General features: G+C 39.4%; 1 protein-coding gene across 1 annotated transcript; it reads right to left on the reverse strand.

Moving 5' to 3' along the window:
• Positions 1-7,090: 7,090 nt before the first annotated feature.
• gata5 (GATA binding protein 5) lies at positions 7,091-21,986 on the reverse strand. The gene is made up of 7 exons (XM_085449378.1): positions 21,666-21,986; positions 20,525-21,185; positions 17,592-17,761; positions 15,257-15,385; positions 14,957-15,041; positions 14,563-14,690; positions 7,091-8,581 (listed from the first exon to the last, which is right to left on the reverse strand). Exons 2-7 carry the CDS (start codon positions 21,042-21,044, stop codon positions 8,462-8,464), a joined length of 1,152 nt encoding a protein of 383 aa, XP_085305504.1. The 5' UTR covers positions 21,045-21,185; positions 21,666-21,986; the 3' UTR covers positions 7,091-8,461.
• Between the last annotated feature and the right edge of the window lie 2,648 nt (positions 21,987-24,634).

The following is a 24,634-nucleotide window of genomic DNA, read 5'->3' on the forward strand; positions in this document are numbered from 1 at the left end:
TAGTAGAATTCTCTTGATATCATAAAAGAAGCCTCTCCATTTTTATTCAAGACTAAAAACTGGATTGCAAAAAAATAACACAAAATTCAAAATTTTCTGGATCAAACTTGCTGTTGCATTTTTGGGGAAGATTCATCCATTTAGGCAGCAGCAGGGAGAATTTCATGGTTTGAATGTAATTCTTGTACAATTAGTTTTAGGAGCATTTGTTCAGAAATATAAGATTTCCACATGACCTGATGATTGTGCAAAAAGAAACTTCAGGTAGTACCACCAGATGTACCACAACCACGAAGATTCTTCATGGCAGTCTGAAAAGTATTTGAGAGATGTAAGTATTTTTAGAAGCTTTAAAAAAATTTTTTTTTTAATGTATTCGGATGGAAACACGTGATATTGTTGTTCACTGTGTGAGATATTCTGAAAAACACATTTCCTTCTACAGGCATTTGTAATTTACAACTCCTCCTTACAGGGAATAAAACAAAAACTTACTAAAACCAAGAGGCACTGCAGTGGAAGGTCGATGTCACAGATGAGGGGTTCCTCAAACATCTTTACCCCTCATCCTCCAGTCACACTCCTGTGGTTTTACTCTGATACTGTTGTAATGAAGCCCCTCAATTCACAGACAATTGAGTGTAAACGGGGATTGTTTTTATGTGGTGAAGCTGTCTCTTTAGTACTTAGGTGTCAGTGGAAGAAAGGAGGTGGTGCTGGTAGCACTGTGTGTGTGTTTGTTTTGGGATTATGTGGGTATGAGGGGAGTCCAAGTATTGACTTTGAGATTATATCTATTTCACTCACACTGCAGTTCGGGAAAAATGAGGTCTTTCAATATAAACCCTCAAATATCCATCCTAAAGATGGAATACCAAGTGTACTGTGTTGTACTAGACAGCTTTTAAAAAAGGTTACGTCTTTAGCCTATAATTTCTGATATTATCCTAATATTAATTTAAGATGACCCTATAGTGCTCCAAAACTTATTTTACCATCTTGAACAGAACAGAAGGGTTGCGTATCTTATGGCTGAGTAAATATACTTGAATTTACAAAATGCTGATGACTGCATTCCAGTAGTGCTATAAGAAAGCCTTTGTTTTACTCCCTAGCAAAGTAGAGGCATTCATTACTTGCAATAAAGTGCAATGCCTGTTGTGCTTCAAAAGCACAATATTATTTAGAGAGTTGTAAATAGACAGCAGTGGTAGTTAGGGTTGCCAACTCCCTGAAAAATAAATAAGGGACACCTCGTGGCCAGGGCCGGGCGACCCAGTTGTCTTCACCCTTCCCAGTGTGGTGAATTTTCTAGCTCTTTTTTTGTGTGTGAAATTATTTTTTTAACCATTTGACTTGAATTTGATTTAAGTAGATGTGTATTCTTTGTGATATGAACACATGTGAAACAAATGATCATTTAGCCATTTATTTTTAGCTCAAAATGACAACATTAACACAGAAGCCTGTCATGCTTAACTTTTGAGAATATAAGAAAATCTTTCTTTAAAAGAACTCTGTCCTGCTTAACTTAAAATAATAGAAAACAATAGAAAGAAAAACATTCTTGTAACAGTGCACATTTAGTGCATTTAGTACAATTGGCTTAATGCTAATCAGCTGCTCCTGTTTGTAAACCCGCTTGTTCCCATGATTACGCATCTTAACTCATCATCATTATTCATCTATGTATTACTTTTATGTATTAGTCATCTATTTGTTGTAATCATCTATCCTTACAGTTGTTTATTACACAAAATAAATTATATTATCACACTTCTGGCCACATAGCACTGATATTCACTGCACATGCCCATATTAACTTTTTCCAGCCAGGTGTTTTCCTTTTCCCATTTTTCCCTTTCTCTGAACAAACATTGCTGCTCTAATGCTGGGCTTACACTGTGCGGTTTTAGGCCCATTTTGAGCCGATTTTTGAGTGATCGGACCGATTTTGGCCTTCATCGTGCCTCGTGTAGTATACGTGGGGTAACGAGAAGTGATTAACACCTCACGACCAACTCCCGATCATCAATCGCTCGTGAGGGTCTCACCACAGCCGCTCACACTGCTCGCGCGCAAACACGTAAACGTTGGTGTAAAAGATGGAGCAGCACTGCTGTGCAGCGTGTGATCTGGACACAAGCGATGGAGGCACACAACCGTGAAAATAGTTGGATTTACATTGCTGCTCAGTCACAGCTGCCCGATCAATGTTTTTCATTAGCAATTTAGCAAAGTTGATGGTGGTGGTGTGTGTGTCTGTGTGAGTGTAATGCTGGGCTTACACTGTGCGATTTTTGGCCCATTTTGAGCCGATTTTTGAGTCGTGCGACCGTTTTGGCGATCGGCCCGATTTTGGCCTTCATCGTGCGTCGTGTATCGTGTAGTATACGTGGGGTAACGAGACGCGATTAACACCTCACGACCAGCTCCCGATCATCAATCGCTTGGTCGGGAGGGTGTCACCGCAGTTTGTCACACTGCTCACGCGCAAACACAAATGTCGGCGAAAAAGACGGAGCAGCACGGCTGTGCAGCGTGTGATCTGGACACAAGCGATGGAGGTACAACTTGTAGAACTTTGGAAAGCTCATCCGAGCCTTTTCGATGTGGCCTCAGAAATTATCACGACACAACAACCGTGAAAATAGTTGGATCTACACTGCTGCTCAATCACAGCTGCCCGATCAATGTTTTTCATTAGCAATTTAGCAAAGTTGATGGTGGTGGTGTGCGTGTCTGTGTGAGTGAAAGACGGAGAGAGAGAGCGCGACAGATTTTCTGTTATAACCTTCATTTTATGGAGGCACAGTGTGAGCACTCAGGTCGCATCAGAGCATCGGGCGGTATAGTGTGAGACCTGCATCGTGACCTACCAACTTCTAACCCCTGCGAGTCAATCGTGCAGTTTGAGCAGGAGCTGAATAACGTGACTGAAAAAATCGCACAATGTTTGCCCAGCTTTAGGTGTACTGTCGTCCGAGACTTGCACCGCAGTGTCGGCGTTTGTTTCCCTGTTGGCCATGCTTCTTGTTGTGGTCATCTGTTGTCTTCCGGTATTTTCTCCGTAAGCGACCTTTCCTTGACCAATGAGATGAGCGGTAATCTGAATTGTCATACTCGTAAGTGTGCTGTCAGCTCATTGGTCACAAAGCAGGAGAGGGGCTGGGAATTATGTTTTCAAACAAAGCGTTAATTCCATTAAAAGTTATAGACTACTTTTGATTCTCACTGTATTACGGGACAAAGTGCGTCCCTTATTAGCTCAATACGGGACGTGTACTTTTGTTTCGAAATACGGGACGATTCCGTATTTTAAGGGACGGTTGGCAACCCTAGTGGTAGTACAGGGTAGAGCTGGGCGATATATCGAGTTTTAAAAAAATATCGATATATTTTTATACGAGATATAAGATGTGACCATATCCTTTATATCGATATAGTCTATGTTACGTTATAATTATACTTGCGGAGCCGCAAGTTTGCCTCTCTTTCGTCCACTTTCGTCTTTACGCAACGTTACTCGGCCTCGCCTCTCCTTCACTGAACACAACTCCCCCTCCTCCCCCATCGCTTCACCTGCAGGAAGCGACAAGATGGACACGGCAAATCTCCGTTAACGAGTTACTGCGCATCGCCCTGTGCGTGGGGCTGGACGGCGTCAACGTGTTAGCTAGCTAACCACGCTAACGAGCTAACCACGCTAACGCCATGCAGCCCAGAGGTGCTGCACGGACTAAAACCCTTTCATTTTCTCAAAAGTTGACAGCGCGCCTTATGTATGAATTCTGGTTGTGCTTGATGGCCGCGAACCGATTTTATGTGGTACACGGCGCTCAGCAATCTGTCAAAAAATGTTTTAGTACGACTTTGGTAAGCTACGGAGCTGCACCGCTTGATGGATTGTCGGAGCATTACGGCTGAGCCTCGCGGAGTGATACGTACTGTGCTTCAACGTAATATTACCCTACTGTGTATAAGGACCATAAATGTCATCTGTTAAGAGACGTGGTTGCGAAGCAGATTACAAACTCCAGGCTGTCAAGTCAAGCAGTACAAGTTGGGAACAGAGCAGCTGTGAAATCTGTCTTTGTTATTGTGCTCAGCGTCTTTTAGTTTACATTTTGACTGCACATTTGTGAGCTTTTTGTTATGCACAAAAACAACATTGTTTTCTTTTATTTATGGAGCATTATTATTTAATAAATGCTCATAATTTATTTTTGAGTAAATTTTATGTACATCTGCTCTATGTTAATAAAAGTGCCTGTGTGACATCTGGGACACAGCTTTGACTAAGAACTCTCTTTTTGTTCTTACTTTATTGCTTTAAAAAAATATATCGAGATATATATCTTATATCGCCATCCAGCTAAAAAATATCGAGATATGAATTTTGGGTCATATCGCCCAGCCCTAGTACAGGGTATGAGTTTACAGTTTTACTGCCATGTCATGACAGTCCTGACTTTCCCAGGTTCCAGTTGAAAATTATAATGAATTCCAACTTCAAGAGGAACTCGGCATAATAATGGCAAGTAACCCTCTATCGTTCACACAATATCTGAAGCTTTAAATGTGAGGCTTGAGGTAATATTCCTGTGCTGGTACTTTCATCAAACAACAGACCATTGTGACTTTATACTCTAATGCATTAAATTATACACCAACTTTGACTGAGATGCAAAAAGACTCAGTTTAACAAATTAGTCATCTTGCACAACTCATATTTATTTGCTATCCAGTTCTGTTCATCTGCTGTTAGAAGAGCACCTAGATTTTTTTTTTAAAAATCTATAAAAATTCTTAAACCTATTAATATCCTCTTTTAGTACAGAAGCTCGACTGTGCTAAACTAACTCTAGAAATCAATTAGTTTACAGTTTCAGAATGTATTTGGACAACATGAAGTTAAAATGTTATTCAACACTCCTTTAAGGTGAAATTACACAATAATAAATTACATTTTTATATATAAGAGAATAAAGTAACAACACTTCAAAACAAGCAAAATTGCCACTTTCTGTGGGTAGAATGCCCTCCTGTTCTCAAAATCTCCTGGAATTCATTTTAAGCACCCAATTTATTCTTCTTCCTCCCACACTTAGAATTCATGTGTCTGCATCTTCGCATCACACTGTAACAGGCCTCTCCCGGCAACAGATAAGACAGCAAAATCTTGGCCAACAGTCATAAAGCTGGGCATTGCTGGTGGTGCCTGGATGTCGCCACGACAGCAGTAAAGCAGCAGCCTTGTTGCTGACATGTCTGTAATTTCCGAGACTGTGCAGCTAATTCTGACCCAGCTATCATAAAGTGGAGTTGGAATGCAACCTTTGGTCGACAGTGCTGGCTTAAGCAACTAACAGGGGAACACACCCTGCTTATATACACAAAATTAAGTATTAATGCAAGCATATACATGAAAGTATACAGTAAAGCCTAATCACCAAGGCAAGCAGTATTATTAGAAATGCACAATGACAGTGGACCAGGGATCTGAATCAAGAGAAAGTTACCTGATAGTTTTAAAGTCCATGTATTTAGAAGTTAGCATGGGGCATGAAATGTCAAAAAAAATTGAATTGAAAAAGTTAAATAAAAAAATAAATAAAAAGTAATCATAAAACATATGATATGGTTAACAATTATCACCTTTGCCCTTTGGAAGAAAGACTGTTGTGATCCCAGTATGGGAAAAATTTAAAATAAACATTAACCTGACTTTCTGTTGCAAGTCCGTATGAATGAAGTTCACATGAGCTGGCAGAAATAAATAAAGTTATAGATTATTAAAACTAGAGCAATCCACATTTGTGTGTGCATTTATAAAGATCATAAGAAATAATCAAAGCAATATAGCTGTAAACCAACTCTCAGTTTTCTGACACCTTTTATAATGAGCAATTCACTGCACTGGTGATCCAGCTTATGTGTTGAATATGGTTCTCTGTTGGCACTGCATTGGCAGACAGTAGGGAGCTATGGACAGGCTCTTTTACCTGCAGAGAACATCTCTTGCCAGATGGAGGCAGTGTCTAAAGTATGTGGTACAATTAGTCTTTGGGATGCTGTTCCTCAGGTTGCCGTTGGCCCTTCAGGCAGGCCTGGAGAAGAGCTGAAGGGAAACAGTGTTTAAAAACAATGAAGTGTCCACTGAAGCCACTGTCTGTGCTTTTCATGCTGTATTTTTGTGTTTGTTTGTTTGTTTTTCTTTTTTTCTTTCTTCCATTGTTGGTTGGTTTCCGTCTCTGTTCCAGTCTACTTTCAGCCAATCAGCTTACACACAGTTTCACGATGTTGGGTTTTTAGAGGACTGCACAGGAGCATGTGTGTGTCTGCATAGGCCCACTGTAGACTAATACCTGCACAAATACACACAACTGCCTACAACAAGTATTGCAAGGCAGTAAAAAAAATTGACATGTATACCTAAAGTGTGGAGTGCTCTTTGCTAAAATTAAATCTTGCAATGTGGTATAAAATCCCTGGCCATAAAATACCTCTTGGCAGTTCAGTGGATGGTTAATGGGCAAAATGTTTCAAAATAACTTTTCTTTTGATGGTCATTGTAACAATAAAAGGAAAAAAATAAAGTCAAATCAGATTAAAACAGCTTAAACTTCCCAATTTCTGCTTCAGTTTTACTAACACTTACTTTACACACATTACTTTATTAATATGGACCACAGCCTGAAATACTGACCCAAAAATTGATGTTTATAAAAAAGTAAAAATATCTACAAGTATTGAGATTGACTGTTGAAATAGCTGGAAATAATAATGGTAAGAAATAAAAGTAATGGCTAACAGGCTGAACTGCGACTAAAAATAATACATCTGTAAGTAGTAACACTTTCATTAAGTAGGTAAAATAGAGTAGGTTCAATTATTTTAATTAAATGTTTTAGTTGGTGAACAGTTTCGCCAATATGATTGATAGTTAAAAGTGTTGAAAACATTTTCAGAATATTCACCTACATGAATAAAACTGGAGTGATGCTGAGCAGGCAGTTCGCTTGTACAATAAAGATTCATTCAAAAATCATTCCATTCATCAGATTTTCAAAATTTGAATCAGTTTTATTAAATTTAACAGATTCAAAGACCCAAAACAACTCCTAACAAAATAATAGTTCCTTACATATTAACAAAACACAGATAATAAATTTAGATAATAATGTTTACAACAATTTCACACTTTGTTTTGTCTTCGATTTTTGAAGAAAAAAAAAATTGCACTTTCATTAAGATCAAATTTTAGAGCAGTAAAATGGTAAAAATTCTGATATGTCATCATGTCAGAATTAAAATGACTGCTCCTGGTTTTCAAATAACTCTTGCAGGATGCATTTTATCTCTTCTGTTTCTTGTAAAAATAAATCTACCATAATCTAAGCATCACCACTTAGAGACATAGAGCACAAAAGCCATTCTACATGGAGAACAGTGGGTCATAACTGGCTGGTTTTAGTGTCTACAATGACTTTTAACAGTCCTTATCTCAACACAAATAATGTGCCTATAAAAGTTAATTATCTACAAGGGAATGAGACATGTTCAACAGCCATAAAGGCATTTTCTGGATTTCTTTCTTGCAGTGACAACAACATGAAAACATGTTCTTGAAAACCTTATAGAAAACCATGACATTTTATCACATTAGTGACAGTAAGGAACATGAATGAAACTGTTATGAGTAGTCTTTGCAAGTTGCTATGACCCTTAGGTTTTAAACTTTAGTAGCATTAATAGCTATATGAATAACTGCATATAAAATGTGCCAGGTGTTTCTTACCTATAGAAGAGGTGGAACTTGGCACCCGAGAAACAAAGTCTGGAGCATTTTTTAAGCAATAAAAAATATGATCTTGACCAAAACTAACCAAGTTGTTTTGTGCATAACCATTAACAACAAACTTTGCTTTCCCCTCTGACAATTTCAGACTGAAGCAACGAATGACCCACACGAAGTTGGATGGAAGTCATAAAAAAGGGGGCTAAAGGAGTTAAAGCTCATAAAATCAAACTCAATCATCCTTGCATTGGTTTGCTGTGTAGATTATTACCAAAAACAGCAATATCTTTTAGCAATAGGTAGTAGTTGTTGTCCCTCTGAGGAAATGAAGTTGCTAGATATGAGCTTAGAAAAGCCAGGGCCAGTCCAGAGTCTTTGGAAAGCTCACATGCATCCTTCAAAAATGCAGTCCAGGAGAGCCGTTTATGCTTCCATTACATAGCCAGTGTGTTACAATATATAATATAGAAAATACATTAGATGTCCTTAGAATGAAATTGTACAGTCCCTCTTGATAACAGTGGGTCATAACTGTCTGGTTATGACCCACTATGTTGGCCCTCCACAGCTTCAGAGTTGTTAAGGAGAAGTTTCAGGATGGTGGGATAACCTTACTGATCAGTCAAGTCGGGTCAGTATTGCCCTTGTGGCAGAGCTTGTTCATGCTTGAGACAGCGCACACCAGGAATTCTGTGGAGCCAAGGAGGTTGGAGTAAATGGAAAATCCTCATATTTAATGTCCACGTGTCCTGAGGCTGTGCTGTCCAACTGAGAAGCAGTCTACAGGAATAAAAGACATTCAAAAAATTACTAAACCTTTTTTTTGTTTTTTACAAAATGAGCATCATATTTTGCTCAAAATTACCGGAAACTAGTCATTTCACACACAAACCTATCAACAAAGTGTTTGGTGAGGTCTAATAAGGGCAGTCAGTTTTCCCATAGATTTCTATACAACCAGATGTGTATTTGCAACCAGAGAAGTCGCTCTCTGCTGACCATTGGAATGGTCAGCAGAGAGCTTGAAGGCCTGTGGCTATGTACCACAGGCCTTCAAGCTGGCTCTAGTTAAACCTTTACTCAAAAAGCCATCTCTAGACCCAGCAGTCTTAGCTAATTATAGGCCAATCTCCAACCTTCCTTTCATATCAAAAATCCTTGAAAGAATAGTTGTCAAACAGCTAACAGATCATCTGCAGAGGAATGGCTTATTTGAAGAGTTTCAGTCAGGTTTCAGTTCATCACAGCACAGAAACAGCTTTAGTGAAGGTTACAAATGATCTTCTTATGGCCTCTGACAGTGGACTCATCTCTGTGCTTGTCCTGCTAGACCTTAGTGCAGCGTTCGATACTGTTGACCATAATATCCTATTAGAGCGATTAGAACATGCTTGTAGGTATTACAGGTACTGTGCTGCAGTGGTTTGTATCATATCTATCTAATAGACTCCACTTTGTGCATGTAAATGGAGAGTCCTCTTCACACATTGAGGTTAATTATGGAGTTCCACAGGGTTCAGTGCTAGGACCAATTCTGTTTACATTATACATGCTTCCCTTAGGCAGCATCATTAGAAGACATAGCATACATTCTCACTGCTATGCAGATGACACCCAGCTCTATCTGTCCATGAAGCCAGATAACACACACCAATTAGTTAAACTGCAGGAATGTCTTAAAGACATAAAGACCTGGATGGCCGCTAACTTTTTGCTTCTTAATTCAGATAAAACTGAGGTTATTGTACTTGGCCCTGAAAAGCTTAGAAATATGGTATCTAACCAGATTCTTACTCTGGATGGCATTACCTTGGCCTCCAGTAACACTGTGAGGAACCTTGGAGTCATTTTTGACCAGGACATGTCCTTCAATGCACATATTAAACAAATATGTAAGACTGCGTTCTTCCATTTGCGCAACATCTCTAAAATTAGAAATATCCTGTCTCAGAGTGACGCTGAAAAACTAGTTCATGCATTTATTACTTCCAGGCTGGACTACTGTAATTCATTATTATCAGGGTGTCCAAAAAACTCACTGAAAAGCCTTCAGCTAATCCAAAATGCTGCTGCAAGAGTCCTGACAGGGACTAGAAAGAGAGAGCATATTTCTCCTGTTTTGGCTTCCCTTCATTGGCTTCCTGTTAAATCCAGAATTGAATTCAAAATCCTGCTCCTCACATACAAGGTCTTAAATAATCAGGCCCCATCTTATCTTAATGACCTTGTAGTACCATATCACCCTATTAGAGCACTTCGCTCTCGCTCTGCAGGCCTACTTGTTTTTTCCTAGAGTACCGGTATTTAAAAGTAGAATGGGAGGGAGAGCCTTCAGTTTTCAGGCCCCTCTTCTGTGGAACCAGCTTCCAGTTTGGATTCGGGAGACAGACACTATCTCTACTTTTAAGATTAGGCTTAAAACTTTCCTTTTTGCTAAAGCATATAGTTAGGGCTGGACCAGGTGACCCTGAATCCTCCCTTAGTTATGCTGCAATAGACGTAGGCTGCCGGGGATTCCCATGATGCATTGAGTTTTTCCTTTCCAGTCACCTTTCTCACTCACTATGTATTAATAGACCTCTCTGCATTGAATCATACTTGTTATTAATCTCTGGTTCTCTTCCACAGCATGTATTTTATCCTGTCTTCCTTCTCTCACCCCAACCAATCACAGCAGATGACCGCCCCTCCCTGAGCCTGGTTCTGCCGGAGGTTTCTTCCTGTTAAAAGGGAGTTTTTCCTTCCCACTGTCGTCAAAGTGCTTGCTCATAGGGGGTCATATGATTGTTGGGTTTTTCTCTGTATCTATGAAGCGCCTTGAGGCGACTTTTGTTGTGATTTGGCGCTATATAAATAAAATTGAATTGAATTGAATTGTAGGTTGAAGGCATTGTGTTCACTTTTCATACCCAGAAATTTCACCTATCTTTATATGCTACTGCATGTCAAAAAATGTCAACATTGTCAAAGTTCCTGTATTTAGAACTTCATTAAAAAAGGCAAAGTTTCATATATTTATATATTTCAGCCTTTTGTTTTGAATTTTGATGATTAAAACTATTCAAAAATCAGAAACACAGTATCTCAAATTACCAGAATATTTCAGAAGATGAATCAAAAAAAGGATTTACACCAAAAATTACAGAAATATTCAACCTCTGTTCAAGGCTCCTTTCCTATGCTTTCTATCAGAGCAATGTGGAAAAGAGGCAATCAACTTGTGGAATTGCTTGGATATTAATTAAGCCCAGACTGCCTTGGGAGCAGCCATCTTTACTTTTGAATTTTACTTTTGGTATTCATCTTCCTCTTGACAATACCAGTGATTTGTGGTTAAGGTCAGGGGAGTTGGTTGGCCAATTGAGCATAGGCAAACAAACCATTGGGAAATAGTTTTGGCACTGTGGGCAGGTGCTGGTTCCTTGTGGAAAAGAAAGTTGGGATAAAGCTTCTACAGTGTCTGCAGATGGGACATGTTCTAAAGCAAGTGTCTAAAATATTGTGGCTGTGTCCAATTTCAACTAACAACCACCAACATCAACCAACAAATCAAGAAAGACTGAAAACGTCACACTGCACTTTAAACACCATCAGTTCTTCGGCATGTCACTCTTTTTATGAGTTGTAAGCGATATTCATCAAAACAAAAAGGATTCATTTATTATACTTCATATAAAATGAATGTGGAATATATAATAAACCTTACATGTTTAAATTACTACTAAACAAACCACCATAATCAACACAACATTATTTTATTAAAGAAAAATACTAGTAAATTCTATGGATGTAACTGGCTAGCTGACTGATTGGACTGGGTAGTGCTAGTATCCCCGGAAGTAACGATGTTAGTCAATTGCAGACATGCTCTTTCCACCCCTTTAAATTTATTGATTGAAATCTAATGTTTCTTTAAGCCAGTGGTTCCCAAACTTTTTTCGTTAGGCCCCCCTTTGTTTTACAAGAAAAATCTTCGTGACCCCACAACACCTAATCCCACCCACCTGCCCCCCCAGCACAAACACATCCTCCAGCCACACACACCCATATATTGTTTTCAAACTCCATTGCGGGTTATTTCACACCACAAACATTTAGTAAACAATTACATGAATAAAAGTAAACTGCAATAAATTACAGGTAGCAATGAAATAAATTAGCCTACTAACTCTTTTACACTACGCCCACACCTACACGGGTATTTTTGAAAATGCTGTTTTTCTATGCGTTTGGGCCTTTCGTCCACACATAAACGGCTTTTGAAATCACCGAAAAACGCAAATTTTTTTTAACTCCGTATTTGCGTTTACGTGTGGACGAGGAATACAGAGTTCGTCACGCAAGGTATGTGCCTTTTTTCACGTTACGCTGTGCGTCACGTTATTGTTTACATGAGATGAATTTCTACAATGGCAGATAGAGACAAAATACTGTTAATCTACCTGCAGTTTTTACACGCTTACATATACACACGCAGTTACTGTCCCTCCATTTAGAAAGGCAGGGGCGTCATGGTGTGATTATTTTACATGTAGTTGTTTTTTTCCTGTGTAATAATGTTCAACATTGCTATCAATACATTTTTCAAAAAAATGCCTCTCTGTGCAAAATGGGTTTAAAAACATAAACAGCTGTGGGATACTGTTTGTCCTGATTTAGACAGGGGGAACAAACTGTGGCAGGATCAGCCTGATGTTATTTGTATCCCACTGTAACGTTACTGTATAAAGAGCAAACATCTCCAAAATGTCAGGAGTAGTTAGTCATTACAAGAAGTGTTTGTGAACTAAAAATCAAGAATCTGGGATACTGTCTGTCCGTGGTTTGGAGAGCCCAGCGCGTGCTCCCCGCGCAGGCGGAAGTAATTCTGTCGCAGGGACCAACCTTGGCACTTGTGCAGGTGAAGCCAATGGGAAGATATGCTTTACCATATTTTCTAGTCTTTGGCTTGGAAGGAAGTTGGTTTGGAAACATTTTAGGCGATGCTTCATCTCCTGCTTTGCGTTTGTGTGGAAGCCCGTCAAAAACCTGTCCATTATGCTAGCAGTGTCCAAGCGTTCTTTTTTTTCCTTTTCATATGCGCCCCTCCTGCAATGGCGGGCCCCACACTTTGGGAACCTCTGCTTTAAGCAATCTAGGCAGAACATTTCCTTAAAGTAACTGAATGAATGGAGTCATGTCGATGAATGCATGTGATTATAGCACATTAGGCTCTATATCATCACCTTCATTGACAAGTTAATTCGGATCCAGTGGATTAAACTCCAAAAAGAAACCCGTGAAGGTTTGGGAGTAGAAGAGCAAGCAAAATCCTTCAGACTTAAAACATTTATATGCTCACGACCTGGAATTTTTAGTCACCTCTTCTTTCACATCTCTTTTTGTGAGTATGACAGAGCTTAACGTCTTAAACATGGTTACTTCCTACAATCACTTTTGCACCATTGCTCTTATTGATGTGGTTTTAGCATGTTAGAATCAAGCTGAAAAGAGCATTTTCATAAAGGTCAGACATTTCTGAAGGACCTTTAACAGCTTGAGAAATTCCAAATATTGACAAGCCATTGGCAGAGGGATATGGGAGAGACATCTAGACAGATATTTTTCACAGATGCTTCAGCAAATTTCATGTGCCACTTACTAGCCGACAAGGAGTACAGAGGTCTAACCCAAGACTTTGTGGACTGGTGCCAGCTGAACTACCTCCAGATCAACGCCAGTAAAACCAAGGAACTGGTGGTAGACTTCCGCAGGCACAAGCATTCTCCACTGCAACCACTGAACATCCAAGGTATGGACATTGAGGCTGTGGACATCTACAGGTACCTTGGTGTTCATCTGAACAATAGACTGGACTGGACTCATAACTCAGACGCCCTCTACAGGAAAGGGCAGAGCAGGCTGTACCTGCTGCGGAGACTCAGGTCGTTTGGAGTGGAGGGCCCACTCCTGAAGACCTTCTATGACTCTGTTGTGGCTTCTGCTATCTTTTATGGCGTGGTCTGCTGGGGCGGCAGCATCTCTGCTGGGGACAGGAAGAGACTGAACAGGGTGATCCGAAGGGCCAGCTCTGTTCTAGGATGCCCTCTGGACCCAGTGGAGGTGGTGAGTGACAGGAGAACGGCGGCTAAGCTGTCATCCCTGATGGACAACATCTCCCACCCCATGCAGCAGACTGTGACAGCACTGAGCAGCTCCTTCAGTGGGAGACTGCGGCACCCACGGTGTGGGACGGAGAGATTTCGCAGGTCTTTCCTCCCCACTGCTGTCAGACTCCATAATAAAGACTAACTGATCAAGCACACACATCCATACATATGCAATAATACTAAGTGCAATAATCCTTTCTGTCATCGTTGTATTTTTACTCAGTTGTATATAGTATTTGTATTTGTATTCTATTTTTATCTTATTGTATATTTATTTTATTTTATTCTACTGTATATAGTATTTTATTTTATTCTATTCTGTACAGTTGTGTACTGTATTTATTCTTATTGTATTCTAATTTTTGCCTCATAACTTTTGCACTGTCCACTCCTGCTGTGACAAAACAAATTTCCCACGTGTGGGACTAATAAAGGTTATCTTATCTTATCTTATCTTATGTGCAAGGAGAGTTTAAAAAGAAAAAATAGATGCATTAAAAAAACACAAAAGAATAGCCAAAACTAAAATCTGTTGAGCAGTTGTTTAAATAATTGCTGCTCAATTTAGTTTCTACACAGTCAAACATAGAATTTGCATGGAAAACCTTTTACCTGAGTGGCAGATGTGACAGTCTGTCCAGCATAGGGTGACGGGGCCATGTTGGGTTCACTCTTAATAGTGGAAGCGTGCTCTGAGACTGACAGGGAGGTTGGGGAGCCGGTGTCAGAGGTGATAGATCCTGAAGAATCAGCAGGATGATAATATGAGCTATTATTATGTTAATACACTGAGATACTTTTCAGAATGGTTTGCAGATTCTGAAAAAGTTTTAACCCAGAAAGGGTTAGAGAAGGCAGATTCTCAAACAATTCTGGCATAATCTTTTTGTTTTTCTTGCTTATTTCATTTCTTGTTAGTAGCTACTCACATGACTGACACTGCTTTCATTAACCAGCTTTTTCTTCTACACAACATCCTACATATTTTAGTGTCTGTTTGACCTACCTGTGGATGTTTTATTCTTGGGCATCTTGGGTTTCCGCTTCCTTGTCTGAATGCTCTCTTTCTTCATTGCGAGAGGTCTGGGCACCTGGAAGGAATACAGCAACACAAATAAGTTCAGTCTACCTCCCAGGCCCTAATACAACAGAGGCTACAGTGTCATGACAACCCACACAACCTCTCCTCCCACACTCTGATAACAGTGACCACAGTGCCCTTGGAGAGGTTTTACGCTGTGCAAATAATGAGCTGCTCCCTGCTGGAGCAAGAAGCTTGCTGAAAGAGCCTTTTAGCATGGCCTACCCCATGTAGCTTCATGTAGAGGCCACAGGCATTACAGACAGGTTCTCCCTCAGCGTTGCGTCTCCACAGTGTGGTGGTGCTGGTATGGCAGTTAGTGCAGCACAAGCCGGCCCGGCGTGATGTGGTCTGCTGCAGGAGGACATATTTGAATGGTAAATTATCAACTGTCTGAAATCACAGATCACATCTTGAAGTAAGGTTTGAGAAATTGGCGTTAAGCTGTTCCCTCAACTTTTCCAATGAATTGCAGGATGCTGGTATGTTTGGTATAACAATGATGAATGCCCCCAGGCCCATGCAAAAGAGAAAATAATAACTCATTAGCTGGGCAACATGTAAAGGCAACATAAATAATTCTTTCATGTGTGAATATCTGTTTGGTTTGGGGCGAAACAAAAGCAGCAGCAGAAAATCCCGTTGCTAAGCAGAAACTTGTCTAAAAACAGCTCGAATCAAGGGCAAGGTCAGCACAGGACAAATAAAAAACAGTAAAAAAAAAGCCTTGTTGTGGAAATAGTTTGTTGAGTAGCTGACAGTCACAGTTGCTTTGGAGCTGGAAGTTCCTGGGAAATACAGAGCCTTTGAAGCCTCCATGCACTAACATTGCCGTTCACATTTTCTGAATTATTACTAATTAATATCTCCTTTAACCTCCCAGGACCTAGCGTCCACATATGTGGACATCACATTTTGGGTTATTTAGACCAAAATACTCAGTTTTGGTCTACATGGGCCTGATATCCACTTACGAGAACATTATACTGCTACTGTTCTGTCAAAATTGTAAACAAATATGTGGCTCTCATTTTTCTTAAAAACAAAAATAAGGTTAAAAAAATCTGGTAATTCTTTGTTTTTACTTTCATCAGGCCCCAATGTGACCAAATATCAAAGAGAAATTAAAAATGCATGCCGAGGAAGAGTTCGGGTCTCAGGAGGTTGAAACAAGAAACAAGATGTATTAGATCTACCAAAGAATCTGGGCATAAAGACCTAAGTCACATGAGAAAAGTAAAGTGTTCAATAAGTGTCTTATTGGAGATTTAATACTTTGACAGTGATGCATTTTTGCTTATCTTGCTGATTACCAGTAATTCATTTCAACATTTAACTTTATACACTAATAACAATATAACTTGGCCATTTAAGGAAAGCATGGGTGTTATCTGAATCCCTGCTTAGCTGCTTCAGTCGTCCCCTGTTTTCTCCTCATTGTTATCAAGTCTTTGCTTATTTTGGATTTCTTTTCATAATTGTGCATTAAGATACTTTCATTTTTATTAATGAAGTGTCACTGGAATAACTGTTTTTAAAAAAATATAATATCAGATTACAAAAACAAACTGAACAATTTTAAAGCAAAAATTTTCTTTTTCTTTATCCCAGCTTCCCCCAGAGTGATGATTTGCTGTATCAGTATAAATAGAACATGGTTGGTTTTAAACTGTAGACTGAAGAAAAACAGTCTTAACATAACTGCAGGTTCAGTTTGTAACCAGCTTGTCAAAAGCTATAAAAGCAATAATGTGCAATGTAATTTCCATTTGATGAGTAAGCCATGAGAGAAAGTTTCACAACAGAGTGTTTATTCTCATTATATTACAGTCAAATATGGTTGCAGGCACTTAAATGATAATTGTTGCATGCAGTTACCCCAGTTTGATGGAGGAGATGTTATGCCTGTTCGAAGATTTTAAGGACAAAATAATTTCAAAAAGATGTCTAGAAATGAGCCTCTGGAGAAAAAAAATGGAACACAACAGCTTACAGTACTAGAAAAATGTATAGTTGTTTAACTTTGTGGTAAAAATATAAGTGTGTCAGAGATGAAATATGAATTTGCATCTTTATGCTTTTTGATTATCTGCTGGTAAATTAAGGTAGTTGAAAAAGTCTATATTTTTTTTTTTATTTCTTGTTAGAATGAATAATAGTCTTTTATTTTCAAGACCATTGCTTTGATTCTTTTGCTGACTCTGCTCTCCTTTTGCAACATTAAAGTGCAACACACAATCCATGTGTGTGTACAATCCATTGAAAAAAAAATCGGAAAGGCCCCCTCATAGTAATAGTTTATGTATTTTTTAAATTATTGAATATTTGAATATTAATGAGGATTACATTTACTGATGATTTCCAAATGATTTTATAGTTTAAATTACACCAGACGATAAATTCAGCTAAAAGGAATCGATAAATAAACTATTTGGAGTCTGTTGAATGGCAGAGTGGTTTGAAAAATGCAAATCATGAGGTAGGCTGACTCGGTATCGCCCAAGTGTAATATAGGCTACATAGTTATACTATGTTTTTTCGATCTATCGGCGAGTCTTACCAGCCGTTTCTGCGGCTTGATGAGGGGCCTGTTGATGCCGTTCATCTTGTGATAGAGGCCGCAGGCGTTACACAAGTAGTGCCCGGTCCCGTCTCTGCGCCACAGCGGGGTCGACACGGAGCCACAGTTGACGCACTCCCTGCCCTCCGTGGGCATGTCGTCTATCAGGTCTGAACACAGACAGGGAAAACGCACATTAGACTGAATGCATGTACACATATACCATAACTCTGCACATTACATGATTATTTCATGGCTGTTGGCCAGTTTATTTCATTTGAGTTTAGGAGATTATTTAGGCCTAAACGTTTACATGGTACTCGTGTTCACTTCCAGTTTGTCCAACGTGACCAATCTCTGACAATCTCTAACACTTCTTATCTCCGTGGTTTCACGACGTTTTGGTCTCTCTGGTACCCTTAGATGAATACATTCAAAAGACTACATGCCTTATTACAACACTTTCTTCTGAACTTTTACAGCGTACGCGGGCGTGCGTGGCGCTGTCGTGGCTACGGTCCAGTGCCTGATGAATAGCCAGGGAGGAATGTAACCCGCCACCACGCAACCCCCACCCCCCATCCCAGTCCGTATGATGAAGGGCGCTCAAACGCATGCGAATGAATCAAATAGAGGAATCTGTTTGGGGGGTAGCATTTTCAGCGGCCACCCCCCACCCCGCCATCACCTCAACCTCCACATTCATCACTCTCTGACACACTACGGACTCCTGGCATTAATTGCTCAAATACCTAATCCCTCCATCGATAAACCAGAGAAAGAGAGACAGAAAGAGCGAGCCAGACCTGAAGTAGACCACGTCCGTCGGGACAAAGCTGTCCCGGACTCACCCTTTGAACTTGTGATTGTATTTCTCATCGTTTCGGAAGAAAAGAATTCATCACAAAATAAAGGGCGAGTAAAACTGAAAAGGGTCATTGCGTTTTAATTACCAAACACTTTACATGAATAATATTAACCGAAAGATTTTCTGAAATACTAGTTATTCATATTTAAGATGACTGAGAATAATTAATGGGTTTATGTTTCCGTAAACGGTCCAAATTAATCTTCACAGTCAGCCTAAAGATAATCATCATCTCCAATGCTTAGGGTTGGAAATAATGACATGAAAATTTGGATTTGAGATCAAAACACAAAACACTAGATTGCTTTAGAACATGAAAACCCTTAAACTAAACACATATGTTACATAAAAAATACATGCGCTTAGAAAGTGAGTTAGCAGCGTTTATAGTGATCTATGAGTAGTAAAATGATAAAACTAGCCATGATGAGATAAATGAACTCTGTAAAAAAAGTTAACGTCCCATAAGTTGAATAGCCTCATGGTTAGACTTATCCCCTTGGCTGAAAACGTTTCTTTTTTGTTCAAATTAAAATAATTTATGCGTTCAAGTCCCCAAATGTTGATTCGGTTAATGCACTTATAATAAGTAATCGGCTGTGCGCTTCATTGCTATGGCATTAAACTTTAGCTCTACCCAGTGATTATTTAATCGTTTTTGAAATATTTGAATGCAGAATCACAAAACATCAAAGCTTGTTTCGTCCCCGTCAATCAAATTAAAAGAAAGCAGGAAAGAAGCAAAACTGCACCAATAAATGTTTTTTTTATTTCTTTATAGGGGCGATGGAAACTTTATTGTTAACACATTTTAACTATCAAGACTGTTCTGACCATAAACTCTGCCCAAGTATTTAAGGCCATAAAGACCGACTAGTTTTGTTTTCCTTTGTGCACAAATTTAAATGCCTGATATGTAAAATATCCATGTCAATCTTGGGACCTAAAAAAAGGGCCCACTAACAAATGTGGGCCAGAGATCCCCCATTCGTTTATAAAGATATTAATACTTTACCACTAAGAATACTGCAAGAGATCCTTGTATGAACATTTATGTTCAATTATCATGTTTACCTAATGAAAAGATAAACCCATTTGAACTCACTGTTGATCCTTTCTATAATAATGGACTCTTTAATTAAACCAACAATACACTAAAGAGTTAAATTGGGTTTCATTTATCTGTTAACATTTTTAAGTGGTGTCAAACCATCAAACTCTTCTAAATCATGAACTTCAAACACTCCTCTCTCCCCGATCCAACACGTGGCCTCCAAATAAATGCTGACGGCTACACTTAGAGACGTTTCGACTGTCTGATCAAGGTGATAACCGCTCTTATTGTCACGGCAGTGGCCCTTTTCACTGGGCTTTTCTCTCCCCGTGTGAAGGTCGTGATTAAACCAGGGAATTAAATTAACATTTTAATTGATCCCTCTTTAGCGTCACTCTCTTCTTGATGAATGTGTATTGTTTAAATCTAATGTGGGATTGTTAGGGGACTTTGATTCAATCACCGACCGCATGACACAAGCATTATGTTTACAGGCCTCTCTGTCAGCCGCTGTAATAAATAACTGCCTGGCCTTTACAACCGGTAAATGAGGTTTAAAAAGAACCTCTGCCATGTTAAAAACAATAACAATGATTGTGGAGCAACAACAACACCGTTTTCACGAACAAAATGTTCAGAATATTCAATTCGTCTTATTGATGCTGACATTTGGACATTAAGCAACCAATAATTAGAAGACATAAAGCAAGCATAGACTGACGTGATTGTTATTATGTTCTTAATATTTGGAAGGAAAATGCAACAATTTAGCTTACGAGTGTTTTCAAGCGGTAATATGATCTTGTGGCTACAAAAAAAACAGAAAACATCAACCCCCCCGTTGAAAACATATTAAAAATGATCAAATTATGAAAAATTATTTTATGAATAAAAATATATTTACTGTCAGTCTTTCATACTTCGTTAAAAAAAAATAATTTTAAAAATTCCAGTAAATCAGAGGGAACCGGGATTTCGCAATAGTTTTAGAAACTTGATTTATGTGCTTACCCAGACTGGATCTTCTCCCCGACAGACCACCTTGTCGGCCCTGCAGGCTTATCACCCCGCTTTCGAAATGTCCCGGCGTCCAGGAGGATGTCGCCATCTCGGGGCTCATGTAGGCGTACGGGTTGGAGTAGGAACCTCCGACTGAGCGCACCAGAGCGCCTCCGTACTGGTCAGAGCGAGCTCCGTTTCCGAGAACCAGCGGGCTCTGGTAGGTTGCATCTCGCCCGGTGTTGGTGCTCACGGGCGGGCTGTGCGAGTAGGAGAATCCATGTGAGGGATGGGGGCTGCTGGGCGTGAAGGAAGAGCCGTCTGTGCCGGCCTGGGGCCAGCCGTGATGACCACTGAGGCCGTGAGACTGATGGGGCGAGTCGCAGGTTTGCAGGTAGGGCAGGGTGGGCAGCATGGCAGGAACTCTGGTGGAAGGGACGTAGACGGGAGAGCTGGCCGAGGGATGGATGTAATTCCCGGTGTCATGCGTGTAATGGGACTGATTGGAAGAAAAGGCCAGGCTTTGATACATTTTTCTCTCTTTAAAATCTACTTCCTGGCGGAAAACTGGAAAAACACGGGGAGGGCTTCCTCAGCCAGTCGCAGGACTGCAGAGATGTCCACAAATCTCATCCACACTCTCCTGAGGAACTTTTGTGCCTTGATGTGAATCCTGCATTGTTATAAATGTACAGAGAAAGAAGATAGCTGAAAAAAACACTGGAAAGGTTTCATGGGCAACTGATCCACCCACCCAGCCTTAAGCTTTATTGCGCAAAAATAAAACCTATTTTTCCCCAATCAATGAGCCATGCCAAAAGGAAAGTTCGACAATCCGCGTCAGACATATTTCACCTATATCACCTTGAGACATGGAATGGAATAGAATGACATTAATGATCAAGGATATCTGCACACTCGGAGGCGACTATCAGCAACCCCACACATCCTGCGCCTCCGCAGTTGGCTCATTAAATCAGAAACGGAAACTCAATCAAACACCACAAAAGATAGCGAGCTCCCCTTCCATATCTGTGATGCATATACTTTCTATCAATAGTAAATCAAAACACATAAAACGTTGATAATGGTTCTGCGCCGTGTACAAGAGGAACGCAGTTTCTTTCCAAGGGCTCTCAGTGCATTATCTCACCAGATAAGGACGGTCGGGTGATAAAGCAGTCTGGTCTTTTACCAGTCAAAAATTTCAGCAGACAAGCGCAGTAGGCAAACTTTCTCCCTCCGTACCCACGCAGACAGACGATGGAGCTCAGCCGAGCCTCTCCAAATAGCTCGGTTTTAGTGCGTTAAAGTTGCTCACAAGTGGTGGAAGATAAATGTAAGCAAAAGTAAAATGATTTTTTTCCAGGGGGAGGGGGAAGGGGAGTCCGGGATCACTGGAGCGCTCTTCTTCCTCTGCGTATATCTGGAGATAGGTACTGTCGCTGATAATTGCTGTTATGAGTGTGCGTCTATTCGCTCTCCTACTGGAAAATTTGTACGGGAGTAAAACACGTGACACAGATCGGCGATCTGATGTAGACCTGGGTGGGAACGGCGGAGGGGAGGGAAGGAAGGCGCTAAGGAGGGAGGACCCCTGGGTAGGACAGGGCAGGAGAGCTCAAACCTGAGAATTGAGGACTTCTAAAGTGTAAACTAATAAAACCCTGTTCTGTTTGATAGGACGAAGGATATGGAGGCTCCATTGGCGCTTTATACACAGCAGTATTCACGACCATTGCCTTTACGCTTCATTCTACAGGGGAATTTAATGCACGACTTTTTTTTTTAAATTCACCTGGAAAATCATGTTTTAAGGTTTTCCACATTTGAAACAAATAAAAAAAATACCCGTCTTACTGCTCCCAAGGTTTCCATTTTCATAACAATTAAATCAGCTCCTCAAGGTATAAAAGTGCAGAATGAAACTGAAAGGTACTTTTTTAGATTAAAACTATTACGTTTACCTGTCCATTGGAAAAAGAGAAAGAAATAGAACTAGAACAATAACCTACTGTATATAAAACAATCACTTTAGGCGTAGCTGGTAGCTCACAGAAACCAATGGGAATTATTGGTGATTTAAGCGTCAATTAACCTTTGACTAAAAAAAAAATAGCAGGTTAAAAATACAAAATATACAGAGAAATATACGGAAGTTAATTCCGTTATTTGTATAATTTACATTTCACTGCAATAATAATAATAATAATAATAATAATAATAATAATAATAATAATAATAATAAAAACATCCATGAACGTTTCATTTTTAGAACAGGTAGTAACTGTGCGGGGTAAACTGGTAAATAATATATATCAAATTAAAACAAAACAATGCAAAATCAACAACAGGTTGGGAATAACACGGGGCTAATTCAGTTAAACTCATAATGAAAATGTAACATACAGCAAATAAAGAGAAAAATATATTGTATTTGACAGCTTGTAATTAACAACTATGTTTTCAATTTAGAAACCAAAGCTTGTTACATCAAAATCAAAAGTAAATATTTTCAAAGGGCGTCTTTTCTCCGTCTCCTGTATGGATATGCTTTAATTTGATCAGCATCTTTTCGGCCGTCTAAAAACATTAAGGGCTGAGACCGTAACAGACTTCTGTCTGGTGTCTATTAATTAATCCTTCCTCTGGTCTTCTACATCCGTCGATCTGCGCAGAGCAGCAGTGGAGTGGAGTGGTCTCCTTCCTTTCGTCTTCTAATGACAGAGCATTTGGTGTCGACATCTCATCCTCAAACTCAATGTCTGTCGCCTGCTGAGAGCATATTTTCTCATTTTAAATATTCAACGAAATAAAGGATAATGGGACCATTTTAGAAGCGCAGGACAAAGAAAGATCATTCATTCAGTGTTTTATATCGAATGAATAATGCAGGACTAAGATAATGTTTTCACTTTATCGGTAGTTTCAAAAGCTAATTTCCTTTAAGAAGAAAACAGAAGAAAAAGAAAAGAATGGGTTCCTTGAGCAGCAGCCAAACAGCGCTCGCTTTAAATAGAGTGAGTTCTGCACAAGTCTAAGCTCGGCCTCAGATCACATTTATAAGCTGGTCACGTCTTATCAAATATAACCCATCACCATTACATCATTATTCGGTTCATGTTTGCTGTTTAAGAAGAGGGTGATATAGACACTGTGATCAACACTGTGGGAGAGTCCTCTTCAGCTGTGGTAGGATAGAGTTGATGCTGCTTTTTTTTCGCTAAACGACTTCTTATATCACAGCATACATTCACTTTAATGATTGTAAAATAACATAAACAACCCAAGTGAAGTGAAGTGAAATTTATTAAGTACCGTGAGATTATCAAATAAATGCGCTAAAAGCTAAGGAACTCACACTTTCAGTCAAACAGCATTCAGGTAATTGCAGGTAATACCTCAATCCAGCAAAATATGTCTGATCAAGACAGGGCCCTCCTCTCTCCTGCTTCTTCTTAGAACAGCTCCTCCTCCAAATGTATTCTCCACCACTTTTAGGTAAATTTGTTGTATATGTAATTTTCATTTACCTCATCTAAGATATTATTTCATTAGTGATAAAAGTTATCTGTTATCATCTTTATCCAATTTAGTAATTATTTCACAACTTTCAAAAACGTCTTGGCAAATAAATTGCATTCATGTAAAGAGTCAGCAATATAATGATGAGTCTTCTTTCTCATAACAGCACCCCTCTAGCATGCAGGTTATCAGCATCTGGTCCCTCTCCTTTTCCTTATCGGTGTTCAAAACATTCTGTGGGCCTTGGCTTATCTGGCTGCTTCTTGATCATACAGATGTTTCCTCAAAGACTAACATCTTCCAGTCATCTAGGGACAATTATGTGAAATTCTCTTCATTTTCCAGCATGATGGTGACTGCATCACAAGGCAAAAGTGAAAAGTGGCTTAAAGATAGTCAGTTTAACATTTTAGGCTGCTTATTCTGATTGAGAATCTATGGTCATGACATTTCAGGGTCAAAAATTCATTCACTTCAGGTTAAAAGAGGAAAACCTTTAACCAACAGATGAAAGTATTATACAGAATATGTCCATAGTTGATTACTTTCACTCAGACATGATTTGTTTATGTTATGTTGCTTCCAGGATTACCCCAA

Source organism: Copadichromis virginalis, linkage group LG23 (assembly GCF_057382275.1).
Source record: "Copadichromis virginalis isolate Kocher_CV1m ecotype Utaka linkage group LG23, C_Virginalis_male_GT1.1, whole genome shotgun sequence".
Taxonomy (NCBI): domain Eukaryota; kingdom Metazoa; phylum Chordata; class Actinopteri; order Cichliformes; family Cichlidae; genus Copadichromis; species Copadichromis virginalis.